The 13,729-nt window shown below is 38.8% G+C and overlaps 1 protein-coding gene across 1 annotated transcript in view; it reads right to left on the minus strand.

Annotated features, from left to right (window-relative positions):
• The window catches only part of ANO3 (anoctamin 3), a 144,608-nt gene that overhangs the window by 26,690 nt on the left and 104,189 nt on the right, over nt 1-13,729 (minus strand). The window contains exon 14 of the mRNA XM_014889820.2: nt 9,663-9,723. Within this exon, the coding sequence (XP_014745306.1) occupies nt 9,663-9,723 (61 nt within the window). The remainder of the gene's footprint in view (nt 1-9,662; nt 9,724-13,729) is intronic.

A 13,729-nucleotide genomic window follows, 5' to 3' on the forward strand; every position in this document is an offset into this window, starting at 1 on the left:
AGGTTTTGAACATACTTTGCTCTTCTAATCCTTATCTCAAGCAAAAATTAAGTAATTTTAGTAGGGGCGCTGGTATTTGGCCAGCACTCAACCCACTACATTAATTGGTGCCCTGATTCTGATTAGCAAACAAAAACCACTATACTACCCATCTCCAATTTCTCTCCATGCAATCCAGCCCCTCCAGTTCTGGTTAACAGGATCTTCTTACATAATCATCTCTTATCCTGATCTCCACACTCTGAAAACTATAAGCCTTGATTTTTATCAATTATTGCTCTAGACCATTCATGTCCTACCATTGCTTTCACCTGGAAGAGATTTTCTCTGCTCTCCAAGTGTTCAGAGTAACTTGGTTTAGAGGGAAACACACAAGATTCCAGTTTCCCACAGAAAAAAATTATCTGGTGCCTCGCCTCCTTTTGTATCTCAATATACATGTTGTATTTCCTTTTCTTTTGTCCAGAATTGTAGTAAAGGCCAATCATTTAGCAATTTATTCAATGTTCTGCAATATAGTCTGCAATTTTGCCTATTGTACACATCCAAAAAATTCTCATTTAAGTTATCTTATGTTTACGGCCCTTATGCTGGCATGAAGATCAAAAGTCATAGAACTATAGAATTATTTACCTTGGAAAAGACCTCTTAGACATCAAGTCCAACTGTTAATCCAGCACTGCTAAATCCACCACTAAACCAAGTCTGAAAGTGCTATATCTAAATATGTTCTAAAGACGTCCAGGAATAGTGACTCCACCACTTCCCTGAGCAGCCCATACCAAGGCCAGCCAACACTTCTAGTGAAGAAATTTTTAATATCAAATCTAAACCTACCCAGGCACAACTTGAGGCCATTTCCTGTCATTTGCTACTCAGGGAAGTGGTGGAGTCACTATAAGGTGCCCTCTGAGCCTTTTTGTCTCCAGGCTGAACACCTCTAGCTTCCTCAGCTGTTCATCATACAGGTGCTACACCCTTCTTCAGCTCCAGTGTGTTCTCTGGACACACTCAAGCACCTCAATGTCTCTCTTGTAGGGAGCAGCCCTAAACTGAACATATGATTTGAGGTTCAGCCTCACCAGTGCTGAGTACAGGGGAATAGTCATTGCCCTCATCCTGGCCACACTATTTCTGACATAAGCCAGGAATGCCACAGGCCCTCTTGATCACTTGGGCAGACTGTTGGCCCATGTTCAGCCAGCTATCAACTGGCACCCTCAGGTCCTTTTCCACTGGGCAGCTTTGCAGCCACTTTTTCCCAAGCCTGTAGCTCTGCACAGGGTTGTTGTGCTTTCCAGAGTTGAAACTGCCAGTTAAAAAATACCAGCTATAGCTGAAGGATAGCTTAGTCTCCTCTTAAACTCCTGGAGAATGCTGAACCACCTTGCCTCCATAGGGCCACAGCCCCAAATCTGATCACACCTGGTCTCACTGCTGGAGGTGTTGCCTTCCAGGAATAGTGGACCAGCACTCAGCACCAGCCTTCAGGCACCATGCTGCAGATGTACAACTCCTAGCCAAGAAGTGAGTCACAAACATTTTCCACTAGGTGTTAAGTCACTGAGGTAAAAAGCTTTTATTTTTCATAAGAGATGAGTTAAACTGCTACCAAACAAAGGAAAGAGCAAGCACACCTTCCTAACACCAATGCTGAGGTCCAGGACAGCACTAGAGGGGTCTTACTTTCATATCATTTCAACAGATAAACTTGAACCAAATTTCAGACTGTATATTTAAGATATTGATATTTTCAAATATTATACAGCTATTCAAACAACCTTTATTTTAAAAAAATTCTCAGAAAGGCTTATCATCAGCAGCTATGCATGCTGGTGAGAATACTGTTGACCCCAGTACATGACTTCTCATCTGGTTATTGCTGTATAAGATTTGGACATAAATTAGTGATGCTTGCTTTCAGATCTCATGGACAATCTATTAGATGGATGTCCACCCAGACACAGCAATAAATGTGAATTGGAAGCTAGCTGATCCACATTGAAGAGAATCTTAGATTCCAAAGAAATAAAACAAAAATCAGAAAACCAAACCCACAGCATCTGACTCTGTCCTCCCTCCTGTCACAGACCACTCCACCTCACACCAATTAGCAATTTACTTCCCCCCAAAAGGATATTAGAACTGGAAGAATTTGATCCATCTCATAGAAAAATTTCCACTTCTCCATGCAGTACTTTCAAGAAACACCACCAGCTGCCTCTATATAAATATCTCCTGTAGATACCATATCTCAACGCTTACCTCAAGGATAAGTTATTCAAAGGTATTTGCACTAGATTGCTTAAAAATGTAAAGTGGACAACATCATGGCATTCCACTCAAATAGTCACATTATACTGACACATTTCTGAATCTCTCTTCACCATATACCAGCCTAGATTTTGAAATGATTAAGCAATAAGCACTGTCTGCCAACTTTACTACAAACACTGCAATTTCTGCAAGGGCAGAGCTGAGTCATGATGGCAGAGAGCTGGCCAGGCTGGATCCCAGACGAGCAGTGAAGGACTGCCCCACCTCTCCTCGCCAGCATGGCATGTTCCTGACTGCTGTCATGCAGCCACCCTTACTGTATCTGCACTCCCCTCTTCCCACTAGATAAACTGCATTCTGTGCCACAGCAATATTTCAGCAGGTTCTTTCCAGCTTTGTTAGAGCTTAAAGGTAAGTCTTAGGGGTTTTTTTAACTCATCTACCCCAAGTCAGAGCTGAATACACTCAAAGTCTTGCCTCACACAGGGCAATTCTGACACCATGCCCTTCCTGGTCTGTCTCTCCTAAACAGTGTGTAGCCCTCCATGACAACATTTCAGTCATGAAAGCTATCTACAACATCTCCATAAGCACACTAAGATCAATATTGCAATTGATATTGATCAAGATGAGATCAATTTTGCTGATCATCAATATTATTTTAGGTGATTCTTATGTCATTAACACTTAAGGACATAAAGTTTCCAGCATCAACATGTGGTGAATCAGTGAAATTTCTACTGTATAACACTAACTTCTCTACCAACTTATTTGGGTCTTCACTGAGTAACTTAGTTTGTAAATAAAATCATAAACAAAAATTAATTTCTTGCAGGTTCTGTATAAAATAAACTTTAAATTCAACACCATGCAACCATCCTGTAGAATGACTCTCATTTTCCTGCTTGTAAGACTGCAATGGAACAGAAGCAATACTGAGGCTGGAGAAGTAAAAGAAACAAGTAAAGGAAATAGCTCAATTACAAAAAACCATCAGTCTCCAGTGCAACTAACTTCACAGAGATTTGTTCTGCAGATGGCTATCACAGTAAGTCCTTCTACCATAAGTCATGCTGCATCAGCAGCTGCCAATGCCAAAGAGAATGTAATTAAAGGAACAGAAATTATCAGTGGGGCAAAAAGCATATCCCTGAGGTCCTCTGATGGCACCACCTTGTCTTCAAATGTGGAATAAATAACTCAACCACAAACATCCACTGAAGCCCAATATCTTTAGCAACATTTAGAACAACAGGTGACTCTTCTGAGGTGACCAAAAGTGCTGCAGCTACATCTACTTCCACAGTGACACCAAGCCATTCCACAGTCATCTACACTACTCTTGGGGCTTTAGTGCTTCCCAGTGATAACTCTTCAATCAAACTCATCATGTTGTTCCCTATCAGTGTCATTCTGACATCACCCATGGTGAAACAGGACAGTCCTACCTCAAATTTCAACCCATTCAGCAGACAACAAAGCTGAATCATAATTCCAGAAACCCTTCTACTGCATCACCTAATCCAAAAGATGCCAATGAAGTTAAGGATCTAACTAAAATCCAACTGAATTAATAAAATTATAATGCTGAAATAAAACCATTTTTTAATTGAACGGGAGGCTTTATGAGACATGTGAACTTACAAGTGACCTAGTACAGTATAAAACTAAAGCTTACCCAAAATATGTAAAAACATGTATTTTTCAAGTTATTTACTCTTTAATTCATTATTTACCACTTCCCACAGTGGGAGAACCTAGTGACAGGTATTGCATATTTACACTGGAATGGACCATCAAAGCAGATGTGTAGATTTAAAACATAAAGCACATCAACTTATGTTGGGGTTGAATTGCTCCCTTTTCGTTCTGTGGAATTTCTCCCATTGTTATGCTAAGTAGTTGTGTATACACCTTAAAACAATAAGATAATGTTCTCTCATAGGGGGGTGGCTGGAGGAGGAGGGGGGGAGACCGGAAAAGGAAAGGTGGGACGGGGGGTCTGGAGCTGGGCTCTCTCTCGCTTGGCTCGTGGAGGGAGAGGACAGCCCGTTCTCCGATCTGGCATCTCCCCTGCCATCCCAGCACTGAGATCCACGCTCCCTGCCTTTGGACATCGCTCTGCTGCTCTCCCATCTCACCCTACCACCTCCGGACACTCTGCTGAGCACCACGACCGACACCGTGAGGGGGAGTCACTTTCCCATCCCTCTCACCCCTGGGCCACGGCCGCCATCACCCAGCCCCTCTTCAACTGCGCGGGACCTGCCCTGCCCACAGCACCGGGAACTGAGCGCAGGGAGAGAGGGCCTGCGGCCAGAAGGGACTGGAACTGAGCTATACTGTTCTGTTCTGTTGTCAATTTTTATAGCTGTTGTTGTTTTCTGCCTTGTTAGATATCAGTATTCCTATCCCCACATCTCCTGCCTGAAGGCCTCTGATTTGAAACTAAAACAATTAAAAGGGAAGGGGTTGCATTCTGCATCTCAGGAAAGGGGCTCTTGCCTTTCCTTAGCAAATACCTGTCTTTCAAACCAAGACAACTTATTAAAGTTCAGAAACTTTTGTGACCAAAGATGACTTCTTATAAACACTTCCAAAGGAATTACTCATTGTGCATTTAATTACCAAGTTAAGCATGGATGGGAAAACAACAGAACTTAAAACTGTCATGGCACTTTTCTATCCTGCTATTCTGAATCAGGTCTTCATGAAAAGAAAAGATCAGAAGGCACAGTAATTTTTTTAATTAATTAGCTTTCAAGATTTTAACACAGGACTGAAAGTACACTTTGTACTAAGAACGGAAGGATCATCAGACTTTCATGTTTCCCTTCATAGTTAATACATAGCTAATAATTACAATGTACCTGATTTTTAGATAACGCTGACTGAAAAGTAAGGAGACTTGGGGAGCAAGTTCAGTTCCAACAAAAGCTGTATACCTTGAAGAAAAGTTTTATGAAATTTGAAGGAAAATCTTAAAGAAATGCATTTATTCTGCTAATTGAACAGGTGCAAGGAGCATTACTGAACATTTAACTTTGCACACACAAAAACTGAAATTCAGAGGCTGCAATTTTAACTGCTGGCTTAAATGCTTACAAATAATTGCATTCAAAGAATGATTACTGCTTATTCATTTAATTTTAAAATAGTGGTTGATTCAGTAATTAAATCTGAAACCTTTCTATTTGACCAAATACTCATTTAGCTGCCTTTTTATTTTTCCTAAGCCCTCATTATTCCCCCAAAGCTCAAGGATGGAGATGTCTGTTTTCTTTTACAAAGGCAGGAATTTTTTTCCGAGAGGCTGGTTTACTCATAGTCTGCAAAGTGTTTCAGATCTTTGTTGAAAAGCCTCACTCACTGGTTTTATAGATTTCTTATTCCCATTCAACTGTTTCATTTTTGTTTCTTTTTCTCCCAGACAAAAACAACAAAAAAGTAATAGCTGGCATCATTGTAGGAGGCATTTTGGGATCTGTATAATTGGCCTGGTTGGATATTTTACATGTGCTATGAAGAGACCTCAGTAGTTTTCCCACAGATGGCTTTATGATGATACAAGGAGTGACCCAGGTAAGGAACAGTACAAGTCTTTTGCATAGGAACATTTCTAATTTCTGTGCAGGGCTGCTTAAATAGTCTTGTCTTACTGAATTATTAGGAGATCATTGACTCCAGTCAAACTAGCTTTCAACTGACAATAACTTATTATTTTTAAATTTTAGCTTAACCAATATGCCTCTTAACTCTGTATCTCCTCCTTACAAGTTATTTTTTTAATTTCTGAAATATCAGGAAAATCATATTTAGTATCAATGAACCTGTTCAAAGTTCTTGTGGGCAAGTTCAAAACTTGAACTCAAAAGCTCTCCCAAAAGTTGATTAACTGAAAAAAGCTAGACACTTTAGTCATCCACTGTCAATTACAAAATTAAGGATAAAGCTACATCTATTTTCAGAAGTAAAAATATTTTTAAGAGGTTTAAAAAGATAACTGCTTTTGTCTTCTCCATGAGTATGTAAAAACTTCCACTGAAGTGCAATCACAGTCCAAACATCTATATAATGTTCCTGGACCTTATTTTTAAATGTTTAAATAAATACTGAGAGGTCAAGCACAACTTTTTTCTCATAGAAAATAAAATCAAAATAAATTCTGACAATATGCCCTTCCAGCTTATATGCAAGAGCTGAAAGCCACCAGAACATCAGATGAGGAAGTGGCTTTGAAAGTCGATGACCCATGTGGTGCTGAATGGGTGTTTCTGGAAGGACATGAGTGATCTTCAGAGAATCACGAATCAGGGCCCTCATCTTTTGCTCTCCCATATATCAGAAAGTGGTGAACTGGACTTACATATGAGGGATTGCTGAACTAAACCATGAGGTACCCAGTGACTCAAATCTTTCATGCCATATATAAAAAAAAATATTATGTTATTCCTTCAGTTCTTCACTAAGACAACTCTCTTGAACCATATGGTTTGAGTTTCAGAGGTGCATCAGATGACAAAACCAACCCAGCAGACAAGACACAGGAAGACAATGCAGGGTGCCCATCTGATGGCATTCCAATGGCTGACATCACGCCATCCCACCCTTCATTGTAATGCTTGCTCGAGATTATATTCTCACCTATTACCTACACTCTTTCATTTTTTCCAAAACTACCTGGCAGTTGTTACCTTACAGCCCTTATGGTGTAAACAATGTCCTGAAAAGTAAGGAAAAATTACAAGATACACCAATATACAACAGGCAGGGTTCAGTAGAAGAGCATCACTCCTCTCCTTTGTAATTCAATGATCAACCTATGGTTTTCCTGCAAGGATATTATACTTGCTTTCTTAGAAATAATATAGAAAAAGAGCTCCCAAGTAAGATTCTGCTTTGTGTAACTTTGGTCAACAATGCAACAGAGAAAAGTTTGACTAGGATTACAATGATATTTTAGTATCAATACAAAAAAACCACCCTCAACTTAACTACTCTGAAGTGAAACTATTCTATCCAAATAAAATTTCTATCTGATTAACTACTCAGGTCATTATTTTCCCAAATCTACATTTGTACCATCTTCAGTGAATATGACAAGATTTACTAGGTTTACTTGGATTATTTATTTATTTATTTGGATTTATTTATTTATTTATTTATTATTTATTTATTTGGATTACTTGAAATTTGCTGGGGAGAATGGAATTACTGAGTAAAATGAGCTACCCCTAACCTTTCACTGGATGACACCAATTTAATATCACCATCAATGGGCAAAAAGATTACAAGCTTCTGTTCCTCTCTTAAATGGATCTGTTGTTTAAATTGCAGGCTGCAGAAATTGTTTAAAATGTGTCAGTACAGATTAGATAGAAGAAATACTTAACATGAGAGGAAAGGAATTATCTCTGATATGTATACAGGTATCCTAAAAAGCATAGTCCAGTTCTGTTCAGCTAAAGGGTAAAATTATGGCAGTATAATGCAAATAACTGCACAGCTCATCTGTTTGCAATTACCAGACCTGTCTAAATAGAAAGAAGGAATATGTAAAAGAAACAATTGCAAAGGCATAGAATAAACAAAATAAAGTGAAGAAAACTACACATGTGGGATGTGTCCTTGTTATTATGCTCTGCTTAAATGCTTTAATTAGTGTGGAGGCTGTGGATCACATTGATGGAATGGAATTATCTCACTGTCTGTGAATGTTGCAATGAGGTTTTATTCAATATATGAGTAAATTACATGCACATACACCCCAGAGAGAAACTATCTCAGTCACACTGAGTATGGGCAAAACAGGTATTTATTTAAAATATTAAAGATTTAGATCCATATATGCAGTTTTGCCATTCTTTTCGAGTTCAGTCATAAAAACAGCATATGTCCCATCAATACCAGAACCTGATTTCTAACATTGTATCCAGCATGTCTGGTATCAGACTGAAAATCTGAGACAGATTAACCTATATTACATGAGAATATCATCTGATGCTTGAAGAAAAATGTAATACTCAGCTTTCACCTTCCTTAGCCCATATAATGCCATCTTTCCTGTGGTAAAGCAGTGTCATGCAAGCAAATTCCTCCTTACTCTTGAATCTTGGCCTCAGATGAAAATGGAAAGCTCTCTTGAAGGAGAACTTGAAGACAGAGATGAAGAGATGCTAAGAAGCTACCTGTGTTGTCTGCACTGGTAACTATATAATTAAATGCACTGTATGTTATGAATTTTTGAAAGTAATAATTAATAACTGGAAGGCAGTAATAGCAAGACTAGCAGTAAATGAAGAAATGGCAATGAAGCAAGTAATCAAAGTGTGCCCTTTAGTTATACCACGTTAATGTTTAACAATCCATTCATAATTTTTGCATGTCTGAGTATGTGCTTCTGTGGTTCATGTAACTATTTGATGGCCTTGCTGTTGTTTGTATATTGTTACTTGCTTTTACCATGCCAGCTCCAAAATTTGTAACATTTTTTCTTACTTCACTTTAAGTTGAAATCATTAACACTTATTCATACACATTACATAAATAAAGGTGTTGTGTACCATTTCATTCCAAACTGTAAAACTCTTGACTTGAATGTAGACAGCTCTATGTATGTGAACTAGTGTCATTTTCTGTGTTTACACAAACATGTACATTGGTAGAATCAATGATCTCTGGTTCTATTCTTCCCTACTTCCCAGCAGCAAAATCCTATTAGTTGCAGTGAGAACTAATTCTACCAAGAATTTCATGCTGGAGCCATTAAATCTGTCTTTTATGACACTATTACACTGACCTTGACAGCAAGACTGTTCTTGGTTAACTCCTGCTCAACAGTGTCCTCTGTGGATATGCTCCTGCTTGACTTTGAGCCCCACAACATAATGAGAGATTCAGACTAAGAATTTGAATGTAAATACTTTAACTGCACTAAGCACTTAACATCAAACCTTTCCTATACTTTCCTCTAACTATAAATAAAACCATTCTCATTGATTCTATAAGAATCCTCTACAAGATGTGATTTTTATATTGGCTCAAGATCAGTAACTTAACATACATGTTTTCCTCTGAAAGGACTTGGCCTGAATAACATAAAATTCAGGCTTAAAGACATTTAGGACCCTAAAGAAAATCATTAAATTATCTATAAAAGGTGTTACTTATTACTGGCATAGAAATTTAAGCTAATGAAAAAAAATTAGTTTGTGTGGCACAATCATAACCCTTCCTTAACTTTTATCAAGAGCTATAATCTCCCTCTGTCAAGTAATCATATAAAAGGATCAGGTGAACTTAAAAAAAAACAAAAAACCAAACCAAACAAAAACCAAAAAAAAACCACAAAAAACCCCTACTCCAACAAGTAAAAATGCACTTACCCCAAATTGCCATGAAAATTGCGAAGAAGACAGTCCCTCCGTTATCAAACAAATGTGTAACCTGAATAAAAAAATAAACACATCAGGAAAAAATAATACTGCCATCTTCTTTTTTGCTCAGAATAATCCCAGAGTACATAACTGGTGGCAGAAATTAAAGCTAAGCATTCTCCTAAGTAATCCTACTAGCATGTTTCTTCTATCAAGGTTTGTCAATGTCACACTCTGACTTTCAGTATAATTTAAAATCTGCTGTTCCAGACAATCACTTCATGCATCACCAGTCATTTTGTTTCACAGACACTGAGCTGTTTTGTCCATATCCAGATAGGCTAAAATTTCATTCGGAATTCTTGTCATATGGTAGGTCAAACTTAATCTCAACTATTTACATTTTAAGGTTTTTATTAGCTAAAAAAAGTCTTCACTTTTCTCCCTCTACATACTTACTGTCTCTTGATTCCGTTTTGTTCTTCTACCTACATATTTTGCAATTTCTCTGCAGGTAAAAATACCATGTATTCCTTTTTATCCAGACACCTCAGCCTCTCAAATTGTTGACCATGTCCTTCTTAAAAGGCTAATGCACCTAAACTCCAACAAACATTAAACTGTTTCTAAATATCACTCTGCAGAAGTCTCCATAATACTAAACTGTGAAGGTAATTTCTTCCATGATTGCTATTCTCTTAGTTAGATTTATCCCTTATCTTACTCTGTTATAAGATTTTTTGGTCAGAAGAGCAATTCAGCTTTAAAGTCTAAGGCTTAATGATTGAAAATAAGTATTGAAATAGAAAGTACTTATTTATTTATACTTAGTTCTATTTATTTGTTCATGCTTACTGAAAACATGTATTGATTGAAAAGTAGGTTTTCAATGCCTTTGGAACATCTCAGTGGGTGAATTTATGGTCTCACTTATGAAAACACCACAATTTATATTACAAAAAATCTGAAATTCCTAATATTCTACCCATAATATGAAACAGTATTTAGGAAGCTGGTAAGATCAATGTCCTTTCAGTAGATTTAAGGTTGCCAAATTATAGCAATGTTATTTATCCAGGGATAATGGGCCTATATTTCTTCTAAAAAAGAGATGGTTTAAGATCTTGCTGGCAAGTATTAAGTAGTGCAGAGGCTTTAAATTCCTATTTGAAAAAAAATAAAAGCACAGATCCCTATAAAAGAGCAAATCAACTTATCATAAACAGGCATTTGTTAAAAGACAACCTGAAGAGAAAGAAAAGGAATGAAAAAGTGGCTCTGATATGTATTGTTCTAAACCATACAGAAAATCATGGTGGTTTCCGACTATCTGAAACGAAGAAGAGAATGTCTTGAGATGGAATATCATTGAAAATACTTTCCTTCCATTGATGTTGACTTTCTTGGTGACTTAAGAACCAATGTTTTTAAGCTTTTATCATGAAAATCTGCCTGACCTTACGCCAATGGAAGGGTGCAGGCAATCAGACTGTGTTCTGCTGTACTGTGACTTTGCTTACACCTGAAACAACACCAGCTAGCAGGAATGTTCTGTACAGGTGTGCCAGGATTCTGCCTCAGGCAGGTTACTTAATCTGCTCCTGGGAGAGCTGCATGCATGCAAGGAAAACTCATCCTGCAGACAGATTTTCATTCTTCCAGAAAAAACTGGCATTACTACTTCTACCTCAGAAATCAAGAAAACTAACTCATGAATACAGAAAAAGTTAATAAAAACTGTTTCTTTCCTCTATTTTATTTCTTGTGGAGTAAAATTATTATAATATTGTGATAATTTAATGAAAAACATACATTTGATCTGTATGTCAGTTATGATTTTATTTTCTTATTTTTTAAGGTTCTTGAATGGAATTGACTAGTTGGTATTGGAGATTAATAAATCCAATATGTTCCCTGCCAGGATCAACTGGGATCAACTGTTAATCAAATATGTATTTTGCTTTTTTTCTCTCTTTTGCTTCCATTAAGGAAAACACAAACACAATTTGTAATGAGACTGAAAATGTGAGAGGTGAACAAAAGCAGCACAATAAATCTGATGAATATTATTGGTTTTGAATGTAGACCTGTGTGAGGATCTTGAATATTCTGCTCAGGAAAGAGTACATCTTTCCAAGAAAACACAAAATGAACCAAACAACCAATCAAACCTAACCCACTGAAATTAATCTTGCTAAGAGTAGAAAATAAATACCTGGCTCCCAATTTGGCACTGCCAGAAAACAGGCAATTTGTAGTAAGAGGTAGTATGTGAAGCTGCTGTGAAGTTTTCTTTAGAGACATCATAGTGAGTGAAGGCATTACATTATAACCTTTAGAAAAAGCTTCATAAAGCTATTTTTGTTTTTTATTTTTCTTTGTCATTTGAGTGGCCAGACGGAAATCCTATTCCTTCTGAAGGAGAATTCTCTCTCTCCCCCAGTTGGGGGAGATCCGGAACAGACAAGTCCTGAAAGGAGACAATTTTTGTTTGTTTTCTGTGTTCTAATGCAAGGTTGATCAGTTTTTCAGAACAAAAGCATTGGCAGGAAAAGCTGGGAGCTTACATGAATTTCCATAATTGTAGACACAAGGAAAGAGTGCTAGCAACGATGGAATGTGAGTGGTTAGTCCTTGTCTTCTCTGGTCATCATCCAATTTTTCTCCATGTAGACACAAGGAAAGAGTGCTGGCAATGATGGAATGTGAGTGGTTAGTCCTTGTCATCATCCAATTTTTTTCCAAAAGGATTGGTTTGAAAACAAATGAAGTATGGATGGACTGGCACATTTTTTCCACTGCATTATTCCCAATATGACATTCTGTTGATTTGGCATGGCCTGATTTTCTGGGGGGGGGGGGGGGGGGGGCACAGGAGTTGCTTCTGGGAGAAGCAGCTGGAAACTTCCACCATGTCTGGGAGAGCCAATCCCTGATGGCTCTGAAGATGGACATGCTGCTGGTCCAATTAGGGAGGCTGGTAACTCCTCTGTGATGACATATTTAAGAAGAAAATCCAAACAGCGAAGATACAGGGTTTTTCCCAGGGTGGCCAGGCACTGAGGCTGGCACCATCTTGGTGCACACCGTGACTGCTGCCATCCCAGCACAGCCTGCAGGGAGCCTTGCCTGCCTCGCCAGCCCTAGCCAAAGGGCAGAGGGGCAGGGGCAGCAGCTCCTCTTCCTGGCACCCTGCATGAAGAGAGGTGTTAAATGGCACCAGCGTGGCCGTCAGTGCCTGGGAAATGGAGGCAGGGCCCCTGGCCAGCAGAGGAAGCATGATGAGCGATTCCCCAATCCAGAACATAGACCAGATCAACTTCTCGGTGCTGCAGGATCTTGTAAGAATTTTTGAATTAGTGGAACTTGTTGACAATGGTACCTACAGGCAGCAGTTTTTCTTGTAGTCAGAGGAGAAAGTAAGGACGTGTGAATGAAAAACAACATGGCAGCACCAAGGTCAGCAGAAGGAAGGGAGGGGTAGAAGAAGGAAGGAAGGGAATCTCGGCCTCAGAGCCGATTCCTCTGCAGGCCGTGATGAAGACTATGGTGAAACAAGCTGGCCTCTGTAATGCATGAAGGCCAAGGGGGATGCACATCCACTCACAGCCCGTGAGGAAAGCACTCATGCTGGAGTGGACAGGTGCCACAGAGAAAGCTGTGATCCAGAGAAAGCTGTGATCCAGGGGGACATTGAATAGAGAGAGAGGGCCCTGCGTCCAAACTAGAGAAGACTGCACCCCACGGCCCAGTGACTCATGCCTCAATACAGTTCTGGAGAGACTGTTCACCCACGGGAGGGGCCCCATGGCAAAGCAGAGGAAAAAACAACTCCTCTCCCTGAGCAAACAAAAGATCTCGAGTGAGGAACTGACCAAAACCCCCACACCATCTCCCTGTGCTGTTGGTGGAAAAGAGGGAAGGGCTGGGGAGGGGGGACAGAAGATGTTTTAAAGGTTTATTTTACTTCTCATTATCCTCTTCTGACTCTGTTAATAATAAATTTTATATATAATAAATTTTATAATAAATCATTATATTTGAACCTAGTTTGCTCTTAGAGTATTTTTCTCCCA

Source organism: Sturnus vulgaris, chromosome 18 (assembly GCF_052056855.1).
Source record: "Sturnus vulgaris isolate bStuVul1 chromosome 18, bStuVul1.hap1, whole genome shotgun sequence".
NCBI lineage: Eukaryota > Metazoa > Chordata > Aves > Passeriformes > Sturnidae > Sturnus > Sturnus vulgaris.